Raw genomic sequence first — 24,184 nt, forward strand, 5'->3', positions numbered from 1 at the left:
CTGACTATGGCCTTGTTATCCATAAAAAAAAAATAAAAAAAACATTCTTACATTTGGTGTTATATCTTTGTGTTCTCTTTAACCAACATTTGTGTAAATCCACAATAAATGGTGTTCATATCTACCTCTGTTTCAGCTGATGTCTGAAATCATTCCAACATCAAGCATCTTTTCCATGTTGAGGACATTTTTGCTCTCACAACCAAAAATACCAGTAAAACAAAAGTATAATTACATTTGCTTGTACAATTTAATTAAAAGGAGGTGTAAAGAACCAAAATACTTGAGTTAAATGCTCAATCTAATTACCAGAAATAGCTACAGATACATTTGGGGTGTGGTGCCTGATTTGATATATGCACATTGGCAATCAAGGTCAGTATAAATGAAGTCTTGATAAAGACATGTGGTTCCTCAAGCAGCGGTTGAGACCAATGTTGCATTAGTCCAAGCTACTAAAAAGCCCATCAGTATGCACTTATGTGTTCTTTTTTCACAGTTTTCTTGGTAAAAGCTGAATCCTGCTACTGGGCTACTGCCTGTACAGTTTAGTTAGGTAAGAAATTTAAAACATTCTGAATTTATAGAAAATGTTGCATAGGCAAGCTGATAAAAAAAAAAAAAAAAAAAAACTGTAAAAATAAGTGAAGAAAAAAATCACAAACAATAAGTTGCCAACAAATAGAAAATGCTTTGGAGATTTTAGTAAAATTTGGTTAAATTTGGAGATTTTAGTCTCCATTCAAACATTTGCACATTTACTGTCCATCATTGTTTTGTAAAACCTTAAGTGCCACCATCTTGATTGGATTAACCTTATTATCTCCTTGTCCTGTAGTGGCCTTGACATGATGCGGCTAAAGCTTACTGTAAGAAGGCTGTCTTGTCACATCAACACCATCAGAGGTGAAGAACATCCATCGTTAAGTAACCTTATGTTTAACCTCATGCTGATTAGCCCTCCAGCTCTCCATGTGAAGCTCTTCCACCATGTTTGTTTTATACACTTGGTTCTTGCCTTTTTTAACAGCAGTCTGTTATCTGGAGTAGTCTCTGCTAATTTTAAACATGCTGTGGTGCAGTCACTGATAAAGAAACCTGGTCGCGATCCCATGTTGGGGAATTTTAGGCCCATCTCCAAGTTTCCCCTATAGGGGGAGTGGTGGCGCAGAGGTTAGAAAAGGTGGGCCTGTGGTCGGAAGATCATTGGTTCAAGCCCTGGTACAGAGAACATTAAAAAAATGTGGGTGGGGTAGGTGAAGCACCCACACCTGCCTCCACCCTCATTTGCCCCACCCTGGGCCCATGAGCAAGGCCCTTAACCCCCCATCTGCTCCCTAAACAGGTCTCTCTTGAAAAAAAATAAGTTCTCATAGATCAATGAGATTACCTGTATAAATAAAGGCTAAATGAAATCATCAGAAATCTTGGAGAGAATTATTCACAGTTAAAAACTTTCCTGGCTGAACATAACATCATGGATGTGTTCTTGTCTGGATTCAAAACTCTTCATAGCACAGAATCAGCTCTGCCGAGAGTTTTTAATGGCATTCTCCTGGCATGTGACTAGGGCAATCATGTGATCCTTGTTTTATTGGACTCAACTGCTGCTTTTGACACAGTGGACCACATCATTTTATTGTCACGTCTACAGCACCAAGTAGGCATCGGTGGGACTGCTATGGAGTGGTTGGGGTCCTATCTGGCAGACAGAACATTTTCTGTAAAAATTGCATGGTGTGAATCCTTTTCTGCTCCTCTGTCATGTGGGGATCCCCAGGGCTCAATTTTAAGGTCTTTGCTTTTTCTTTGCATTTTACTTCCTCTAGGATTGATTTTCTTTTAGAAAACATGACATCTCCCTTCACTGTTATGCTGATGATTGCCAAATTTATGTGACTTTAAGGCAAGTTGATGCTTGGTCCATTAAACCTCTTTTATCATGTCTTGAGGATGTTAAAGCTTGTATGGTCCTAAACTTCCTGTATTTTAATGAAAAAAGACTGAGGTATTTGTTTTTGGACCCAGTGGTGCATGTCCAAATCCTCCTGTTGACATAGAACCCCTGTCAATGTGCGTTAAGTCCACAGTTTCAAATCTTGGTTTTAAGATTTTAAACTCGACAGTCAAATAAGGGCCACAGTCAAGTCTAGTTTTTATCATTTATGAAAATTAGCAAATGTAAAATCTATTCTTTCAAGGTAACAGTTTGAAACAGTAATCCATGTTTTCATTTCAGCACGGCTGGATTACTGTAATTCCCTCTATTTCTGAGTCAGCCAGTCCTCACTTACACGTCTGAAGCTGGTGCAAAATGCTGCTGCACGTCTTTTAACAGGAACATGTAAAAGAGAGCACATCAAGCCTAACCTGGTTTCTCTCCACTGGCTGCCCGTGTATTTTAGAATTAATTTTAAAATTCTTTTATTTGTTTTTAAGGTTTTAAACAGCCTTGCCCCCCCCACCCCCCCAGTTTAACAGAGCTTCACCGCCGCTACACTCCCACTCTATCACTCAGGTCTGCTGACCAGCTGCTTCTGGTCATTCCCAAGAGTAAGCAGAAACTTAAGCCTCCAGTATACTCCCGCGTATGTCCGTTCACGCGTATGTACGCATGTACTGTACGCAGAGGGTTCAGACTTCATACTTGAGCGTACACCCTGAGTGGCTGCAGAGCAGCTTCACAGACAAGGGGTGTTTACCTTCGGGACAAATTGAGGTCGCCGATTGGTCATTTGCTGACACGCCTACTGGATTGATTGACAGGTTGGAAAAAAAAAACCGAGCGCTGGCAGCCTCAGCCGCAGCGGTGTTCTGTGTTTATATGTTGTTAATAAAAAGTTATAAAAAACAAACAAACAAACAAAAAAAAAACCAAGGAGTGCTGGCTCTGCAGCCCATACATCAGACCAGCCCACCAGGAAATCTCCAGACCCTCCCGCAGCCATGCTGGACCTGAGCTTAATTCGCTCGTGACAAATTCCTTCATTTCTCACCATTTCAGTCATGGAGTCAACGGAGGAGGAAGAGATCACTTGCCTCTTGGCAAAAAAACAAAAGAAAAGGCCAGATCAGGGATGAAGAAGGAGAACTTAATACATTGGTGTCGCATACAAAACAGTCCGTCGCTGGGCAGTTTATTGTGCGACACCACGTACGCGTATGTGGTCGTAAAAATTGACCTTTGCACCGACATGCCCTGGGGGGTATGCTCGTACCTCCGTGTACGTACGTGTGTACCTCTGTATATGGACGTACGCGGGAGTATACTGGGGGCTTTAGAGGAGACAGGGACTCCTCTGTTAGTGGCCCCAAGTTATGGAACGCTCTGCCTTTGCACATTCGACAGGCACCTTCACTGCCCATGTTTAAAACTCATATGAACTTTTATTTTTACTCATTGGCCTTCAACCCAACTGAGACTTGATTTTACTTCATTTTTATTGGTGTTGATTTTATCTGTTTAACTCATCGTTTTGTTGTATTTTAATTCATGTGTGTTTAGCTTTGTCACTTTATTTGTATGCTTTCTTTTATCTTATTTATTACTGATGTTCAGCAATTTGTTTCAGCTGTGGCTGGTGTTAAAGTGCTTATTAAATAAAGTTGTTGATGATGATGATGATTGGGAATGTCAGGGAACGACAAAAGGGTGTTTGACCAGATTGTTTTGGTTTCAGAAATTGTGCAAACATGCACATCCCTCTGTTCGCTGTTCTTTTAAATTCATGTTTATTTTTAATGATGTGGGAATATCTATATTAATTAAAAACCTTTACAACAAGTTTCTGTTTAATTTTAGTTTTAAAAAGTTGTATTTCTTCTTTAGTTACAGTAAGGCTGCTTATCGTAGGGTGTGTGAGCAATGAGTCATAGTTCATGTGTACTGACAGTGATGTGACTGGTTGGCTAAATGAGGGGTGATGGTGAGGCGGATGGTAATTGTTTACAGAGTTCACAGTGCATAGGGTGGCACTGTAGCTGTGATGAGGTCAACTGTCTTCTGTTCTTCCCAGGAACCGAACAGAACAGGTCATGTCAGCATCAGTTTGTTAAAATAGCTTTAAGAAGTTTGTAAGAATGGGCTGCAATTTATTTTATATATTTTTTTCTGTTTTGTTAGTTTAACAGGGCAGAGATTGTCTTTTTTTGGAAAGATAGATACAATACATAAATACAATAAAGATACATTTGTTTATTTTAGCCTTGGGCTTCTAAAACTATGTTCAGTTAGTTAACAAACAACTGTGAATAAATGTTTACTATGATAAAATATTAATTATGTCTTTATAGTTGCTTGCAATTTGTGGAAAATGGATCATCCAGTTGGTGGCTCAGTTGGTACAGCTAGTGCCTAAAGCAAGATGGTCGCCTTATCAAATTCCAGCCAGTGTCCTTGCTTGGTGGTTTTTGCATGTTTTCTCTGTTCATGCATGGGTTTTCTCCGAGTGCTACTCCGGTTTCCTCCCACAGACCAAAAACATGCATGTTAGTCTGATTGGTAACTAAATTGTCCCTAGATGTGAATGAGAAAATAAATGGTTGTTTTTCTCGATTGTCTCCTCAAATATATCATATTGTTCCATATTTTCCTAACAGAGCACTTCACTTGCAGGCTTACTTCCGGTTCCTATAGAGTTTCCAAAAGCAGAATGGGAGGAAGATATTTCAGTTATCAGGCTCCTCCCTTGTATTATTTCTATCTTAACATGATTCTAGACATGCCATTGTGTATCTATTCCTCCTTTCTGTTACTCTCAAACCCAGACAGCCAAAGCAGATGGCCACTTGTCCTGAGCCTGGTTCTGCTGGAGGTTTCCTCCTCACGAGGGGGTTTTTCTTTTCCACTGTTGCATTTAAGCTTGCTCAAAATGAAAGTCTGTGATGAAGTTAAACTCAAAGCAGACTGCTCCTCAGATAAGTAATGTTATTAACTTACTTTTATGTATATGAATGTTTCTGTACAGTGTGCTGATATGACTTCTGTTGTGACTTGGTTCTATATAAATAAACTGAACAGAACTGAATTGTCGCTAAGTGTCCCGGCGATAGACTGGAGTCCTGACCAGGGTGTACCCCGCCTGACTGCTGGCTATGAGCACCAATGATCCCCGCAACCTGCAAAGGAAGAAACAGTTAAAGATGGATGGATGGATGGATGGATGGATGGATGAATGGATGGATTGATGGAAAGATGGATAGATGGAAAGATGGATGGATGAATCATCCTATTGTTATGCAATGGTTGCCCAAAACACTACAAAATCAGATAAAGAAGCACACAATAACTAAGATTTTCTTAAATTCATTACGTTTTTGATTTACCTGTATGTAATGCCTAATTAATACATTTTTAGCTAAAAAAAACAACAACTACCAAATAAGAACAAAATCCACAAATATTGTGTTTGTTTTGTTCTTGGTATATATTTTGTTTATACTTTTTAAAAAATTTTTATTTTAAAATCCACCCAGCATTAGCCACAGGTTTGAAGCTTTATTTATTTATTTATTTGAGTTCTTTAAACAGATTTCATGTTCTGTTATGTGTTCTAATTTATATAAATTTGTCCCTGCCTTTAATAATTCAATTCTATGGTTTCTGCTTCAATTTTCTGATTAAAATGACTGTTTTTGTTTGTTGAACTATTCCTGTGTTCACTCACAGGTATTTATAATTCAGCTGTTGTCTCACCAGGCCTTTGATTGCTAATTACCTCTCACTGGTGGTTCATTTGTTTGCCTGCAGAAGTTATGTTACCTGAGTCCAATACATTTTGTGTATTTTGCCCAAAGGGCAAGACTACAAGCAGTTTTCTAAGAAAAATACACCTTTTCACAGTTTGAATTCAGCCTCTCTTCCTTTGGTCACAATCTGTTTTCTGTTAGTTTCATTCCAGCTTTGTCCTGTCAGATTTAATGAGACTCAGCCGCATCATCTGTTGGACACCTTCTTTTGCACTCACTGTTAGGTGTAAGCTTTGTAAATGCTGCTATTCTTGTTTTTTGTAGTGTGGTATGTCTGTGTGTCTTTTAATGTGATGTGATGCTGAATATCTGTGTTTTTTATGTTCTGCTTAACATGAACCTGCTGTAAAATAACAATTATGCTGAGCCAAGCCCAATTTCTTTAAATATTTTCCTGTTTAAAAATTAATAAGATAAATAAATAAAATTTATTTGTTTTTCCCCTACCAGTTTCTGCAGCACCTTGTGTTTGCAAGTTTTTAATGTTTATATTTTCATCTTCTTAACTGACCACTAGTGACTGTGTTGGGATTTTAATACAACGTGGCAGCAGTTAAATATTAGCTGCATCCGAGTGTGTTGTTGTTAGTCTTCTAAACAAATAATTCAGTCTCAAAGATGAATGTTAAATCTACACAAACATTAAACTCCTAATTGGTTTACTAATACAGTATACTCAAAATTCCCATTTTAATTTGTTACACAACATGACTTCTGTCATAAATCAGCTGGAGGTAAAGAATGACCCTCAAATTTGAAGAGTTGTGCTGAAAATGAGAAGAAACTTGTGATAAATTATCCAGAAAAGTGTATTTTACAAAAAAAATACATAGTGTGCTTTTAAAAGTTAAATGTTGGATCCAGGACAGTGGCCCCATACTGAGAGATTGTTTTGAAAGAACAGGCTGGGAGGTTTTCAGAGGAGCTGCTGAAAATGATGGAGCACTAGATCTTGACCAATACACATTCTCAATTCTGGGGTACATTAGTACATTTACTGACAACGTCTCTACCTTAAAATATGTTAAAAGGTACCCGAACAGAAAACCTTGGCTGAATGCAGAGGTTCGCACCCTGCTGGAAACCAGGAACACTGCCTTCAGGTCTGGAAACTCACATGAGATGAGAAGGACAAGGAAAGAGCTGGTTGCTGGTATTAAGAGGGCCAAGGCCACATATGCACATAGGATCTAGGGTCAATTCACCTCACAAGATCCATGGAGCATGTGGAGGGGCATTACGTGTATAACAGATTACAAAGGCAGGAATGAACAGTGCTCCAAAGACCCATCACTGCCTGATGCCCTCAACAAGTTCTATGCACGCTTTGAAGACGCGAACAGACCACCCAGCACCAGACTCACCTCACCACTGGATGAAGAGAAACTCAGCGTGACCCGAGCAGAAGTAAGGAGTACTTTCAGGAGGATTAATCCGCACAAGGCAACCGGCCCAGACAACATCCTCGGGGAAAGTGTTGAAAGAATGTGTCGATCAGCTCTGTGAGGAGCTGGCTGACATCTTTAACACCTCACTTACCCTGGAGACAGTTCCCACCTGGCTGAAGACTGCCACCATCATCCCAGTCCAAAATAGCTCTACAGTGAATGGTCTGAATGACTATTGGCCAGTGGCCTTCACCCTGATAATCGCTAAATGCTTCGGAAAACTGTTCATGACTCACATCAAAACAACCATCAACATCAACAAGGACCCTCATCAGTATGCATACCGTGAGAACCGCTCAACAGAGGATGCCATCTCTGTGGTCCACACTGCGCTCAACCACCTGGAGCAGAAGGACTCCTACATCCGTATGCTCTTTGTGGACTTCACATCTGCCTTCAGCACCATGATCCCCCATACCCTGATGGACAAACTACTCACACTAGGGCTAAGCCCCTCTATTTGCAACTGGATCCTAGACTTCTTAACAAACAGACCTCAGTCTGTGAGGATTCACAACTTTTCGTCCTCCACCATAACCCTCAGCACTGGCTCTCCTCAGGGATGTGTGCTGAGGCCTCTCCTATTCACTTTGCTCACACATGATTGTGCAGCTACCCATCCAGGCTGACATATTGTAAAGTTTGCAGATGATAAATGGTGGTGGGATGTATCACAAACAATGACGAGTCCAGCAACATGAGGTGGAACACCTGGAGAGCTGGTGCAAAGAGAATAGCTTTCACACAAGGACGTCAGAAGCATCCATAATGTGGGGGGGACACAATGATGTGTGTAGGTGTGTGCACACACGCGCATGTGCGCTCAAAGAAGTGTACACTAATGTACAAAAAAAAGCAGCATTTCACCTATATTTCCTTTAATTCCACACATTTAAAGCATGTTTCTCATCAAGTTTGTGTAAATTCAGCTGTGGGTTTTAAAGACATTTTAACTTTAATACACTTTAACACAGAGCCTCAGATCGGCACTATTTGTCTTCATAGAGAAATAAAAAAAACATCACCACTGGACTTTTTTACTTGTGTTCAACACTACTCATCTAAATTATGTTTCTAATGAAGCTTGAGGACAATAAGGTGTGGGGTTTTAAAGACATTTCAACTTTAATGCACCTCAACACACAGCGTCTCTTACACTTGCAGTGTCTTACAGCGTCAGTTACTGCTAAGCTAAGATGCTACAGATGTAGCGCTCCTCTCAAGCATCCTCCTACCATGAATATATGTTTATGAGTAGCACCCCTGGCCAACAACTGCCTGCACTAAGCTCGCTAAACTGGCGAGCGAGCAACACAGAGGTGTCGCCATCTCCTCCACCTTTGTGCGTTGTCTGCCGAAGCAGAAGACTCAGCAGCTGCTGCTTGCACAATTTCTGCTCTGTGTGTAGAGTTGGAGGTAACCAGGAAAACCTGGAGTGGAGTTTTAGTGGCTTGAGTATTCTCCTATTGATCAAGTGGAATGGATTTGTTCACAAAGAAAGAGAAACTGCACCGCCTGAACTAATGTTTCATAGTAAAAGTGTGTGTGTGTGTGTGTGTGTGTGTGTGGGGGGGGGGGGGGGGTGTCCAAATGAACATTTTTTTAATGTGGGGGGGACTTGTCCCCTTCACATATAATGGTTGCAATGCCTATGCCTTCACATTGATGTGAAGAAGACAAAAGAGATGATCGTGGATGTCAGAAGGAACAAACACACCTACACCCCCATAAAAATAAGAGGATCTGCAGTGGAAGTGGTCTCCAGCTACAAGTACTTGGGTGTTCACCTGAATGACAACCTCAGCTGGGGCAACAACACTTCCAGCCTGATCAAGAAAGCTCATTAGAGACTCTACTTCCTCAACCGGCTGAGACAAGCTGGTCTGGGAAGCTCAGTCCTCACCTCCTTCTACAGGTGTGCAGTGGAGAGTATCTTGTGTTCCAGCATCAATGTGTGGCATGGAGGCTGCACAGCTGCAGAAAGAAAAGCTTTGCAGAGAGTGGTGAAGGCTGCACAGAAGTCTGTTGGAGTCAGTCTCCCCACCATCACAGACATTTACACCTCTAGATGCAGGAAGAGGGCCACCTGCATCATGAAGGACCCCACTCACCCAGCACAGACACTTTTTGCCCCGCTTCCCTCAGGAAGGAAGTTAAGGAGCATTAAGTGTAGAACCACTAGATTGAGGAACAGCTTCTACCCTGAGGCTGTTAGACTCATGAATCTCTAATCAGGATAATAACTGTGAAAAAAATTACATCATGTTGCTGCTGATCTGTTTCATGTTGCTGTGTTCATGCGTGCTCGTCTGCTCATACAGACTCGTGTTTGTGCTGCTGTTCGGCGTAATGTGTTTATGCTATTAGTGCTTATTGTATATTTAGTTGATGTTTTTCTTAGTTCATATCTTAAATCTTATTATTGTTTTTCTTTTACATTTTATTGTTGGATGCAACTGGGACCCTGTGTACATAATTTCATTTCACCACATGTACCACATGTGGTGCAAATGACAAATAAAGAACCTTGAATCCTTGAAAAGATTCTGTCACAAAATTGTTTGCATCAATTTGGTAAAAATATAAAGAGGAACAATACATTTGAATATTTACCTGATGTGATACTTAAGATCTTTTCAAGTGAACTTACATATTGTAAATGCATTTGCTTTTGTAATCTCAGCAATCTCAGCCTAACCTTCCCTTAATTCTGAATTGTTCAAAACCAAACTATTTACTTAAAATGGCTTATCTGAGAGGGTCCAAAAAAACAAAATGATTTGCTGCAGTCTTGAAACAACTACAGTCTCAGAAAAGTCATAGTTCATGTAAACACTATTTTATAAATCTTCACACTGCTGCCAGTTTTGGAAAAACAATAATTCAAACAGCATTCTCAGTGGAAGTGGTTCAGGTGACATGAATGGATGAAAATGGTCTGTGCTACACCTGAATTGCTACAGAAAGCTGCTGCTGCTGACACTAGTTTTATTTTTAACAGTTATTTAACCAGGCAAATCCAATTGAGATCACAGATCTCTTTTTGCAAGGGAGGCCTGGGCCTGAAGCAGCCTAACATGTATGATTTTGGTCTATGGGAGGAAACCGGAGTACCCAGAGAAAACCCACGCCAGCACGAGAAGAACATGCAAACTCCACACAGAAAGACCCCAAGTCCAACTGGGGGATTGAACTCAGGACCATCTTGCTGTGAGGCAACAGTGCTAACCACTGAGCCGTCATGCTTGCAAACAATAAACATAGAATTCTATGTAAATAACTGTGTAATGCAAAGCTCACAGTGAGCGCCAGGCTGTTTCGACTGAAGGATCAGCCAGGTCTAGCCTGGAAAATGCAGGATGTTATCTCCATGTCAACCCACCACCTGTGAGGTGAGTAGTTAGGGTTTAGTGCAGGGTGAATTGGGTAGAAAGTAAGAGTGGGGGTGCTGTGATAAACAACCTTTAGGTGCTCTGCATCCTTAAACAAGCATGAAGTCAAACTGTTGTTGTTTTTGTACGGTTGCTCCCTTCTGTAGCGGTCACATAAGCAAACTAACTACTGAGCTATTGCAGACACAAGCGTGAAGTCACACTAAGCATAATGCTCATATTGTTCTATTTTATTGGAAATTTAAATGTTTCTACTGTGTTTTCTGTTTTCTGTTTAGTATTGAGAAACTCTAGTTTTAAGAACATGATTGCAGTAATGTTTTATTGCAGAGATGATACAGTCACCTGCAGGAGAATTATTTTGTGGTGTTTCTCAGCAGTGAAATCCACTATCAGCCTTTAAATAGGGACTATATGCTTACAACAGTCTCTCAGTCAGATGTACTGTATGCTGTAACTGTGTGTCAACTAATGCATTATCTGCAACTTCTGATTGCTATAATAGATTTAAAACCTGTATTTCAGGTCATGTGTGCTAATATACTGTTTCTACCTGGATTAATGAACATGCATCAGGATACCTAAACATCTTCTTAAATGTTGGCTGGATGCCAAACAGATTCGCCTTAAGGTCATTGCCCAGTGATGCTTTCTTAAAGTCAATTATCAGTCAGACTTGAGCTGTTCACTTCCCCACAATCCACCCCTAATCTAATTTTCTTAATTTGAGGTTAACCCTGACCAGGTATAAAACAGCCACATCAACATTAACTATGAATGTAGGGTTGGCTATCGCTGCTCTGACACTGTTGGCATTTCTTCAATAACTAGAATTCTAGGAAAGAAGGCAACTAAAGATGGGTTGGGATGGAGAATATTATGCCAATGGCACTGAGGGCAACAACTTCTACATTCCCATGTCCAACAGGACTGGAATTGTTAGAAGCCCTTTTGAATACCCTCAGTACTATATGGTGGATTCAATGGTCTACAAGTGTCTAGCTTTCTACATGTTCTTCCTGATCTGCACTGGGACTCCCATCAATGGACTGACATTGTTTGTAACGGCTCAGAACAAGAAGCTCCGTCAGCCTCTCAACTACATCCTGGTGAACCTGGCTGTAGCTGGACTTATCATGTGCCTCTTCGGCTTCACCATCACTTTCACATCTGCTTTTAATGGCTATTTCATTCTTGGACCCACTACGTGCACTATTGAAGGATTCTTGGCCACACTTGGAGGTAACACAAAAGAAGCAAGATAATTCAGATAAATAAACAATTGTTTAGGAATCATAAACTGTGTTATTATTATATTTTTATATGTGTACAATTAACAGCAGTAAAAGTAAAGCGTGTCTCTATGTTTTCCATCCCTGCAGGGCAAATTTCCCTCTGGTCCCTGGTTGTTCTGGCTATTGAAAGGTATATTGTTGTGTGCAAACCCATGGGGAGCTTCAAATTCTCCGGAACCCATGCTGGAGCTGGAGTCCTTTTCACCTGGTTCATGGCTCTTGCTTGTGCTGCACCCCCACTTTTTGGGTGGTCCAGGTAAAATCCTATATTTTTAAAACAAACATTGCTTAAAGGGACTTCAAACCATTCAGTAAAGTTTCTAGAAAATGGGTTTCTAATGTTTGGTTCAGAATACCACTGTGAGTCATGAAACATTTAATAAGGGTTCCCAAAAAGTCTTTAGAAAACATGTTTAAAATAAAAGGATTGAAACTAGCCCATGTTTTCTAGAATTGTTACCAGTAAAAAAATTAAATGAACCCATATGAATAAAAATACAATATATTACAGTAAGGTCTGTTTGGATTGTCGTTATGCCCTTGTTTAAATAGTTTTCTGCAATGGTTTTATACTTAAACCTCTAAAGTTTTGTGTCACAAGCCTCTGCTATAATTATCTTGTGTTTTGGGAACTGATATGTATGGGAATAACTTCTGTAATTGGGGCAGAGGTAGATCAGCCGACTCGGGACCTTAAAGTCCCAGGTTTGATCCCCAGCCATTCCCACATGCCGTGGTGTCTCTGAGCAAGACACCCGATCCTTAATTGCTGGACACTTACATAGCTGCCCACTGCTCCACCTGAGAGCATCCCAGGTGCAATGAGTAAAATACAGAGAACTAATTTCCCCATAGTATGGGAATATACAATGATGACAACACATAGCACTTATTGTTTTATTGCTTATTATGAAAAAGCACATATTTTAAAGATGAAAATGGTAATTCTTGATTTCTTAGAATAAATAATTGAATATATATTTTAAACCTTTTACAGGTACATTCCTGAGGGTATGCAGTGTTCCTGTGGACCTGACTACTACACCTTAGCTCCAGGCTTCAACAATGAGTCGTACGTCATCTACATGTTTGTCGTTCACTTCTTCACTCCTGTCTTCCTGATCTTCTTCACTTATGGAAGCCTTGTTTTGACAGTAAAAGCTGTAAGTAGGGTTTAACTATCAACTGAAGTTTCTGAGTGAATTTAGCTTTTCTTGTTTGACATCTTACCTAACTAAACTCCACAGGCAGCAGCTCAGCAGCAGGACTCAGCATCTACCCAGAAAGCTGAGAAGGAAGTAACACGTATGTGCGTCCTGATGGTCCTGGGCTTCCTGGTAGCGTGGACTCCATATGCTACCTTTGCTGGTTGGATCTTTATGAATAAAGGAGCTGCTTTCACTGCCTTGACTGCTTCTATCCCTGCTTTCTTTGCAAAGAGCTCTGCACTGTATAACCCTGTCATCTATGTGCTTATGAACAAACAGGTTAGCCTACTTTATAGATTTCTCTATACAGTATGTCAAAATGTATGTGAGATGTCCTAAAGTGCTTTCCTTGCTTTGTTTTTCAGTTCCGTAACTGCATGCTATCCACTGTTGGAATGGGCGGCATGGTGGAGGACGAGACCTCAGTTTCAGCAAGCAAGACAGAAGTCTCAACCGCTGCTTAAGGATCATGTGTCTTAACCAGGACGTCTTCTTCACTTTTATGGACATTCCTCAATGATTGGTTTCAGATTTGAAATGAGCACACTCAAAGAGTCTGGAACTTTGCCAAATGTATTCATGGACTCAACAGCTCTGCAAAGGAATTCTATCTCCCCTGGTCATGTGTGCAAAGTAGCAAGTGTACATTTATTTGGAAAGCTTTTCTCTACAGTATTTGGGTGTGTGTTTGTGAGTGTATGATTGAATGAGAGAGAGAGACAAAAGTTAGGGTAAACTGTAAACCTCTGAACATCTGAATGCGCAGTCAAATGTTGGAAAATGTATGTGTTTGTTTACCAGTGGAATTATTTTCATGCATTAAATAAAACACAAACAAAAAGAAATATTGTTGAATAGATAATAAATGAACGCATTAAAATACAGTGGTCTGCTCATTAATTTGTGTTTTTAGATTACCCAAGGTTCCTATAATGAAAATACACCCCAAGTATTTTCTCAGTGAAAACAATAATCATTTGACTCAAAATCAGAGTCCCTCGCATTCTTAAAAAACTGATGCTAGTTAGTCGCTATGTTAGAAGCAAACAGATTTACCTCAAAGATTTTTTGTTAGATTTTAGAATCAATAAGTCATAAAGTTCTGCTGTCTATTATCCCCTTGACTAAAGCTTCACCTACATTAAAACATTTCCACAGAACCCTACTTCAGCAAACCTGGTGTTTACAGCGTACATTTGTTTACAAAGGTTTGATCTTATATTACTTTCAAATGTAGGTTTGAAAATGTTTGTTTGATTACTTATCATATCTTAGATCCCTAAATCTGATTTCACATCAAATGCTAATTGTTATACATTGCAAGAAGACTTCATTGCATGAGCAAGAAATAAGTCATCAACTTTTATTTGTTAATCTAACATGCATTTAAAAAAAGTTTCAAATTATAATATAAAAATGTTGGTCTTTATCTCATACTCCAACTAAAAAGAGAAGATAAACTAGTGTGACAACAGTAAAAACAAGTTCCTTTGTTATCTGTGTTAGCTCTGTCTATACTAATTGCATATCTGTTATAAGAATCAAGCTCATTTTTATTGATGTGTCACATTAACTCCCTTTAGTTAGCCTCAAAATGTGCAACAAATTTTTGTGTAGGATTTAAAACTGTATGCGTGATTTAAAATTTTCAATTCAACCTTTATTTGCATAGATAAATCACACTGAGCAGCATAGTGGCACAACTGGTAGAGCTGCTGCCAATCAGCAAGTAGGTCCCCAGTTCAAATCCCGGTCCGGGGGCCTTTCTGGGTGGAGTTTGCATGTTCTCTCCGTGCATGCGTGGGTTTTCTCCAGGTTCTCCGGTTTCCTCCCACAGACCAAAAACATGCATGTTAGGCTGATTGGTAACTCTAAATTGTCCCTGGGTGTGAGCGAGAGAGTGAATGGTTGTTTGTCTTGTTTGTCTCTATGTGGCCCTGTGATGGACTTGCGACCTGTCCAGGGTGTACCCCGCCCCTTGCACAGTGATTGCTGGACATGGGCACTGGTGACCCCCGTGACCCAAAATGAAAGAAGCGGGTAAAGATAATGGATGGATGGAAATCACACTGAGCCTCAAAGGCTCTTTTACAAGTAAGACCTGTCTAGACAGACCAAAAAGTTGTGAAAGTAACAACACGCAGGATTTGGACACACACACACAAAAAAAAATCCCAACAGGCTCTCTCTCAATGGTCGATGAAAGATAGCATGAAAACACCCCACCCACGTAAGCACATGGTGACGTACACATTCTGCAGGGGAGGGGAAGACAACAAGGGCATTGAGTGTGTCCAAGGACGCTCTCGGAGGCACTGTAGGAGTTCTGATAAGAATGGAATAATCAGCCAGTTCCGTCCAGTGAGAATTGAAAAAGTCTTGAAATGATGACGCTTATTCAGCCAGTTTCCCTCTGATAGGTTCGTAGACTTCCTCGGTGGGAGGGAAGGAGACAGAGCATCAGATTTACAGACCCTCCAGGCAAATTGAGGTAAGGTGGCCTGCCAAGGTCAGCTGAGGGGGCTGAATTCAGATAAACAACATATGTTTTGGAGACAGGTAGAACTTTATAGTTTTATATCTGCCTTGAGTCTTTGCTGGTCTCACGTAGATTCCGAAATGTCCAAATTAAGTGGACACACTGCTGGGCCGTGCCTGAGAATATTCCTTGAGATCTGATCCATCGTGCCAGTGAGTCCTAGAGGCCACAAATGGTCAGTGATTCTCCCAAATCACATCCAATTTACAGTTCAGTTCACTAAACAATTGAGTCTGGGTGCTCGAGACATGGAGCAAACCATCACATAAGACCGGCAGCCTGACCAGGGCCAAATTAGCTGCAGCTGTCTTCTTTGTATGTTGATAAACCAGGAACCAGCTGATTCCAAAAAGAAGGAAACCTGTTATCACAAATCCAATTAAATATGCATCTTTGACGTCTTCGATTGACAGCAGAGGTAGACACATAACAATCCACTTCCCACAGGAATCAAAGACATATCCAGCTGTGTGCATGCCATCAGGGCAGTTCAGGGCAAAGCCAAGCATAGGAGAGGAGAGGAGGGGAAAGGCATCTGCCCTTGACAAGAGCAAATGGTGAAGTGATAACATAAGCATGTAATGAAGAAACATTACATGTGATCTAAATCCAACTGAACAACGATTACTGTGTAGTGAACTAGGCCTCTGACCAAAACCTGCCTCTGAAGACCTTCATGGGACAGGAACTGTTATTTCATTGATTTGAATCCAGAAATACAAATTAGCTCATCCAGAGACTGTCTAATTGTATCCAGAAGTAATCAATTGAAAGAACACTCTTCTTTTATATTATCATTACTACTTTACAATATCTTGATAAATCAAAAGTGTGTATGGTTCATACCATTTTTAAATGTTGAAGTGAACCACTCATTTTAAATCAACTGTGAAACAGTATTAATGATTTTTTAATCCTCATTGAAATTAGAAATCAAGTTAAATGTCTATTTTACAAAGTAATTATGCATTTTTGATCTTCTGTCTGAAATGAGAAGTAGTGATGTCGGTCAAAAGTCAGAGGGAAGTTATTGGAACGAAGTGTCGTGTTTTTAAAAACTCTCAGACAGTAAATAAGAAAACTGGCACCTGTAAGTCTGTCATTTCTCCAAAACATTTCTCGGTCTGTTCCTAAAACATTCCTGCTGTTTTCTTGACTTGTAATGACCCTCTGACATCCCTAGAACCACCCCTGTTGGTTGCTTCAACCAATCAGGAGGTCCTAAAGTGAGAACTCTTTAAAAGTCGACACTTCCTGGAACTATTCAGTTCTAGCAGTTCTGTAGAGATCTAGAGTTCTGGAGTTCAGTTCTGGAGTTCTGGAGTGGAGCTCTGGAGTGGAGTTCTGGAGTCAGTGTGGCAGTTCTGCAGTTCTCAGTCTTCATGGAGTTTTTCCACTGCTGAGTGGAACTTCGGACTCAGCTTTCCAGTCTGATGGAGTCATCCATCTCTGCAGGAGTCACGGTGCCTCGCTGTGACTTCACCCGGGCGAATGCCCTACAACTTCTGAGGAAGTTTGTTCTGTTGAACGGAGTATCTCAAGACTTCTGCTGAGTCGCAGCCGCCCTGAGGAGATGCTGAAAGGTAGCGTGCCAGGGACCTCTTGACCATAGCAGACCCATCCTCTGCCAAGGTAAAGAGTCGTCACGAGATTCACGCACTAAGTGGACCGAGGGCGAGCTGCGTTTGAAAGGAGCGTGCTGTTCTGGTCCACAGACATGCATCTTACTTCAAAGTGCTGTTTTTAAACTCCTCCATTTTCCCATCTTTAAACCTCTATCTTGCCAGTAATTAATCTAGATGCCTTCAGAAATGTCTGTTGTTTTTATTAAGTAAAACGTGCCAAGTTTTATTAATCAGAACCAGATCAGTCTAATCAAGTGTACAATGTTTTGATGTTAAATTTTGATTCTGTTCAATAAATGACCCCATTTATTTTGATGGGTCAAAGAAAATTAACGTCTCATGTCACTGATTAAACCATCTACGCACAGTTACTTCTGTCACATGGCTGTAATTAGCTCAAAAAAGAGAGAACCCGTTATTTAAATATAATTGTAGTGAGAGTACAGCTAACCTAGACCTTGACACACTACAACTGTATACAAAAAACTTTACTTTGGCATAGGTTACTAGAGACCTGCTGCCTTGACATCTGTGGTCATGCAATTCTTTGACTGACTATTTTTGAAGCATCTGAAGGACATCACAGGTCCTCTGCTGGACCCCCTGCAGTTTGGTTACCGAGCAAAGAGGATTGCCATTGATGCAGCCAGTTTGGGACTATACTTCATCCTGCTCCTCCTCAACCACCCAAGGACGTATACCTGGATCCTGTTTGAGAACTTCAGCTCATCCTTCAACACCATTCACCTAGACATCCTCCATCAGAAGCTCACCCAGCTCACAGTGTTGGCCTCTACTTGTCAGTGGATCACCAGCTTCCTGACTGACTGGCAGCAGCAGGTGAGGTTGAAGAACATCTTCTCTTGCACGAGAACCATCAGCACCGGTGCCTCTCTGGGGCGTGTTCTTTTACCACTCCTCTTGTCTCTGTACACAAATGACTGCACCCCAGTGGACTGGTCTGTGAAACTCCTGAAGTTTGCAAATGACACTACTATTAATGGTCTGATATTGGACAAGGACAAGTCTGCATGCATTCAGGAGTTTGATCGGCTGTTCATTGGTGTGATCAAAACTACTTTGAACCTGACCCGCTCAAGACTGGAAATGTCAGTGAACTTCGGTAGAATCACCCCAATAGGGCCTTCTCCTACTCTGCTCCTGTTTCCTGGAACATCTTGCAAAAGAACTGAAGCTCTCGACCTTGACCTCTCAAACATCTGCTAAGTTCCTGGCAAACACCAATGCAGACATGTTTCTGTTTTTAGTATTCTACATTGCCTTACAACCTAGCTTTTTTAAAAACATTTTAACACCATTTTATTTCACTTGTTATTCTCAATTTGTATGCATCCTTTATGATTGTCTACTGTGGTCTTTGTTGTCTGCTGTTGTCATCACTCTTTGTTAAAATCAGGTCTCTCTTGTAAATGAGTCCTCAAGGCTCAATGGCATAAACCTGTATAAACAAATGTTGAAAAATGTCTCCCCTCATCATCCACAACACCACTGTGTCTACTGAGGATCACTTCCATTTCCTAGAAACCACCCTTTCTCGAGACCTGAGATGGTCCTCACACATAGACATTGTTTGGAGGAAGACCCAACAGAGAATTTACTTCCTGCTGCAACGCAAGAAGTACAACCTACCACAGGAGCTGTTGGTCATCTTCTACACAGCCCTATATTCAATCTGTTTTTTGCACATCCATCACTGTGCAGTTTGGCTCATCCACAAAACAGGAAAAGTCCAGACTGCAGTGAACAATCAGGTCTACAGAGAAGATCATCAGGGCTGACACTCCCTTAATCCAGGACTTGTTCAGAGCCATATTGAGGAAAAGGACTGGTAAAATCTCTGCAGACCCCACACATCCTGGACACTAACTAATGGGACGGCTGTGGCTGAGTGGTGCTGGCCCTTTTCCTCATCGACAGTCATGTCAAACTGGTTCAAAACCAACAAAGTCCATGCTCAATAATCCAGGTATACAATCCAACAATTTTCAGTCAGGTCAACTGGACAGTTTCTTTTTTTTTTTTGTGTGCTGAAATATTTCACCTTCCATCCAGAAGGCTTCTGGATGGATGGTGAAGCTACATATATGAACAAATCATTCTAAAGAGACTAATCATTGCTTTAGATCACATTCATACACTGATGGGACACACATCAGAGGCTATGAGGTGTTCAGTGTCTTGCCCAGTAACACTTCAGCATGTGACTGCTGGTGAATTCAAACCCCCAACTCTCGCATTGGAGGACGACTGCTCTAACCAGAGGAAGGGGCGTGCCAACGAGACCATATTAGCACCAACATAACTGGTTTGTTCCACTTTGGAGTAAGCTGTTGGAGGAAGAATCAGTTTTGTGTTGTGTGATTCCTTGACTGATGAAGCCTTCTGGATGGAAGGTGAAACATTTCAGCACACACAAAAAAAAGAAACTGTCCAGATGACCTGACTGAAAATTGTTGCAGTCAAACTCCTTGTTTGTGCACACTAACTTGACAAATATAGTAGTTCTGATTCTAATTATCTGTGTTGGACCAAGTTCAATTGGTAAAATCAGCAGGTAATGCCCCTGGAGGATGTAAAAATATCATCCTCAATAGCACTTTATCTTTAAAATCTCATGTTAATAACATTACTCTGTCTGCATATTTTTATCTTTGAAACATAAACCGTCTCCATTCATTTCTTACTCCCACCAGTAGAGCCATCCTCATCAATTCTCTTGTCATCACCAGAACTACTTCCAAGGTACACATCACCCCAATCCTTAAACATCTTCACTGGTTACCCATAAGATATCGCATCAACTTAAAGATTCTCCTCCTCACTTTAAAAGCTCTCCATAACTTGGCACCTCTGTACCTCACTGATCATCTTTGTTATATGGGGCGGCTGTAGCTGAGTGGCTAGAGCAGTCGTCCTCTAATGAAAGAGTTGGTGGTTCGAATCCACCAGTAGTCACATCCCAAAGTGTCCCTGGGCAATACACTGAACACCACATTGCCTCCAATGTGTATCTCATTGGTGTATGAATGTGATAAAGCACTGATTAGTCTCTTTAGAATTTTTTGTTCAATTAGCTTTGTAGAGAACTAGTAGAGTGCTCAATGAATGGGTAAATGAGGACACAGATTGTAACTTAAAGCAATTTGAGTGTCTTGATAAGATAGAAAGGCACTATATAAGTACAGTCCATTTACCATTTATTACACACCTTCCCAAAGTCTTCACTCCTCCTTATCCACTTTTTTCATTCAACCTTTAGTTAAACAGATAAGTCACATTGAGCCTCGAAGACTCATTTACAAGTGAGATCTGTTTATTCCTTATCTTGTTATACCTCCTACCAGCATGACAACCATGGAGTCCAGAGCCTTCTCCCGCAAACCCCCTCATCTCTGGAACTCTCTTCCACAGCACATCCATAATTCTGATTCTCTGTCCTCATTTAAATCTAACCTTAAGACTCACTTTTCCAAACTTGCTTATTCTATTTAATATCATTATGTATTCTACCAATAATTGTGTTCGATTTTATTGACATTTGCCATTTATTGTTTTATTGTTTTTTATTTTTGTATTTCTTGTTCGGTGACCTTGAGTAATTTGAAAGGCTCCTTCAAATAAAATGTATTATTATTACTATTATTATTATTATTATTATTATAACTGAGGAGTTGGCAAACTGATCACAGTGCAACTTACAAGACATAAAACCATTCACACCTGGTGACAATTTAAATTTACCAAGTAACCTAACGTGCATGTTAGGTTTGTGGGAGGAAACCAGAGTCCTCAGAGGAAACCCACACATGCACAGGGAGAACATTAACTCCACACAGAAAGGCCCAGCTACTTTTGAACCTGTGACCTTCTGCCTTTTTTTTTTTGCCTCAGTCAGTGTTTGTGTGTGCATTTGTCTGTAGTATTTGCAAACAATTTTATGAATCACTGAAAATGTTTTCATCACTGGTTACACATCTATAAATATTTTTTAGAGACAACCTGATTCTAGGTGGCCATCACCATTAATTGACAAAAAAAAAAAAAAAATGGCTATACTCAGTGAATTTGACAGATACTAAGCCTAAAATTTGATGTGATAGTAGCTGGGAGTCACTCACAACACATATGCTGAACACTAGCAGATTGTGCAAGATCTTGCTATATATCATGTGTGCAAATAATGCTGTTTTTATTTTACATTATTTTACATTTTATTTTTATTTTTTGCTATCAAAGCATTTTTATAAATTTTTCATTTTGAACATACAAAATATAAAAAAATCATAAAACAAAAAATAAATAAATAAAAATTATACTTCTCCCACCCCTTCCCTCCCACACCAGATCAGCCACACATTCATTCAACCTTTATTTATACATGTTAAACCCACTGAGCCTCGAGGACTCATTTACAAGAGAGACCTGAAAAGATTGTGTGGCAGCAGTGGGATATGCATTACATAAATAAAAATAATGCATGCATAAATAAATTAAACAGGCACTGACAAATTTTCCACATATAATATAAAATGCTGCCACGTATCCCAAAATCTTTTGACAGACACCTTCAGGTTATATCTTATTTTTTCCAAATGGGTATGATACATCAACTCCCTTATCCAATGTACATACGCTGGGGTGTGTGGTTTCTTCCAATTGCACAAAATTAGCCTCTTGGCCAGAAGAGAGCCAAAGGCAATCAAATCCCTCTCACATTTGCTGAAGGATCTGTCCACAGGGACCACCCATAACAATGAGAAGAGTGGAGATGGGTGAACAGTTTTGCCACATATTCCAGAGAAGGTGTCAAAAATAGATGGCCAAAAAGTCAGCAGTTTGGGACAAGTTCAGAATGTATGCAGGAGTGTATTTGGAGTTTGTTTGCAGTGCTTGCATGCGGGGTCCAGGTTGGCTTTGATAATGGACAACTTGTCTTTGGACCAGTGCAGCCTGTGCACTACCTTGAATTGAATTACGGCATGTCACAGGCAGACTGAAGAAGAGTGTTCTTAATGATCCTTCTGCAGGTTGAGTCTGATATGGGTTCCTCCAAGATCGCTTCACATTTCAGTTTAAGGGAGTCCAAACTGAACTCATGGTAGCCTTTCCACCTTTCCAAGATGGCCGCGCTCAGAGCAGTTGCAGCTTCACAGGCTCCCGGTACCATCCTAGAAGTTTTGATATTGACTCTGTGCCTGACTCAGCGCGATTTATGCGTGTGAACTATAGCCGAACCGAACTGATGAGAATAGGAGCGGATTTGCCACGAAATATAGCAGAAATCAGCAACAAACTCAAAGCTACGCTCGGCAGAATGCAGATCTTAAAGTCATCTACCTGGAAGCTGCAGCAGAGGCGTTCCAGCGGGCAGAAGAGGAAGCGCTGCTCCCGGCTTAAGAGGAGAGGATGCCGGGCGGGGGTTATGGTGAGGCTACGAGCTAACGCTAAAGCCGGTAAACTCCCCATGCCGTCTCTCTTTCTGTCGAATGTCCGCTCGTTGGACAACAAGGTGGATTTACTTCGTCTGAGAGCGGGCGCCTCAGAAGAGATGAAGAAGTGTGCAGTGCTTTGCCTCACGGAAACGTGGATTACAAGCGAAACGCCGGACACAGTCTTCCAGCTGGATGACAGACTTTTTTTTCGAGCGGACCGCTGCAGCGAGCTAACGGGGAAATTACGGGGAGGCGGAGTATGCATTTACGTGAGTAAAAGTTGGTCCACGAACTGTACTGTTGTAAATAGCTCATGCTCGAAGGCTTTGGAGCAAATAACAGTGAAATGTTGGCCACATTATCTACCCCGAGAGTTCACTGTGACTTTCATCTCTGTCGTTTACATTCCTCCGGACGCTAATGCTAATGAATCACTGCAGGAGCTTCATGATATCATCAGCTCGCTGCAGAACAAACACCCTGAGGCTCTTTATGTGGTAGCCGGAGACTTTAACCACGTGAATCTAAAGGACTGTCTCCCAAGCTTTAATCAGCATGTGACGATTCCGACACGTGGAGACCGCACGCTGGACCGTGTTTACACGAACGTAAAAGATGCAAACAAAGCCGAACCCCGCCCCCACCTAGGACTGTCAGACCACATCTCAATCCTCCTGGCTCCTGCTTACATGCCCCCGCTGAGACGCTCCAGACCGGTACAAAAGAAAGTTAAATGTTGGAGCCAGGACAGTGGACCCATACTGAGAGATTGTTTTGATCGAACAGACTGGCAAGTTTTCAGAGAAGCTGCTGAAAATGGAGGTTCGCTTGATCTTGACCAATACACATCCTCAGTTCTGGGTTACATTAGTACATGTACTGACACAGTCTCCACTATCAGAAATGTTAAAAGCTACCCAAACAGAAAACCTTGGCTGAATGCAGAGGTGCATACCCTGCTGGAAGCCAGGAACACTGCCTTCAGGTCTGGAAACTCAGAGGAGCTGAGTAAGACAAGAAAAGAGCTGGTTGCTGGTATTAAGAGGGCCAAGGCCACATATGCAAAGAGGATGGAGGGTCAATTCATCTCACAAGACCCTCGGAGCATGTGGAGGGGCATTAAGTGCATAACAGATTATAAAGGAAGGAGTGAACAATGCCCCAAAGACCCATCTCTGCCTGATGCCCTCAACAAGTTCTATGCACGCTTTGAAGACCCGAACAGACCACCCAGCACTAGACTCACCTCGCCACCGGATGAAGAGCATCTCAGCGTGACCTCAGCAGAAGTAAGGAGTACCTTCAGGAGGATTAATCCGCACAAAGCAACTGGCCCAGACAACATCCCCGGAAAAGTGTTGAAGGAATGTGCTGATCAGCTCTGTGAGGTGCTGGCAGACATCTTTAACACCTCACTTACCCTGGAGACAGTTCCCACCTGCCTGAAGACTGCCACCATCATCCCAGTCCCAAAAA

General features: G+C 41.1%; 1 protein-coding gene across 1 annotated transcript; it reads left to right on the top strand.

Moving 5' to 3' along the window:
- The first annotated feature begins 11,369 nt into the window (after positions 1–11,369).
- Positions 11,370–13,902, top strand: LOC119411782 (green-sensitive opsin). The gene is made up of 5 exons (XM_037678707.1): positions 11,370–11,830; positions 11,971–12,139; positions 12,881–13,046; positions 13,131–13,370; positions 13,457–13,902. Exons 1-5 carry the CDS (start codon positions 11,446–11,448, stop codon positions 13,553–13,555), a joined length of 1,059 nt encoding a protein of 352 aa, XP_037534635.1. The 5' UTR covers positions 11,370–11,445; the 3' UTR covers positions 13,556–13,902.
- The last annotated feature ends 10,282 nt before the right edge of the window (positions 13,903–24,184 follow it).

This window comes from Nematolebias whitei, chromosome 7, assembly GCF_014905685.2.
Source record: "Nematolebias whitei isolate Nwh7 chromosome 7, NemWhi1, whole genome shotgun sequence".
NCBI classification, from domain to species: Eukaryota; Metazoa; Chordata; class Actinopteri; order Cyprinodontiformes; family Rivulidae; genus Nematolebias; species Nematolebias whitei.

Excerpts from the sequence above, each read along its gene's own strand:
- LOC119411782 (XM_037678707.1), top strand. The coding sequence starts at position 11,446 with ATGGGTTGGGATGGAGAATATTATGCCAATGGCACTGAGGGCAACAAC. Across the intron at positions 11,831-11,970 it reads ATTCTTGGCCACACTTGGAG|GGCAAATTTCCCTCTGGTCC; the intron begins GTAACACAAAAG and ends CCATCCCTGCAG. Across the intron at positions 13,371-13,456 it reads ATGTGCTTATGAACAAACAG|TTCCGTAACTGCATGCTATC; the intron begins GTTAGCCTACTT and ends TTTGTTTTTCAG.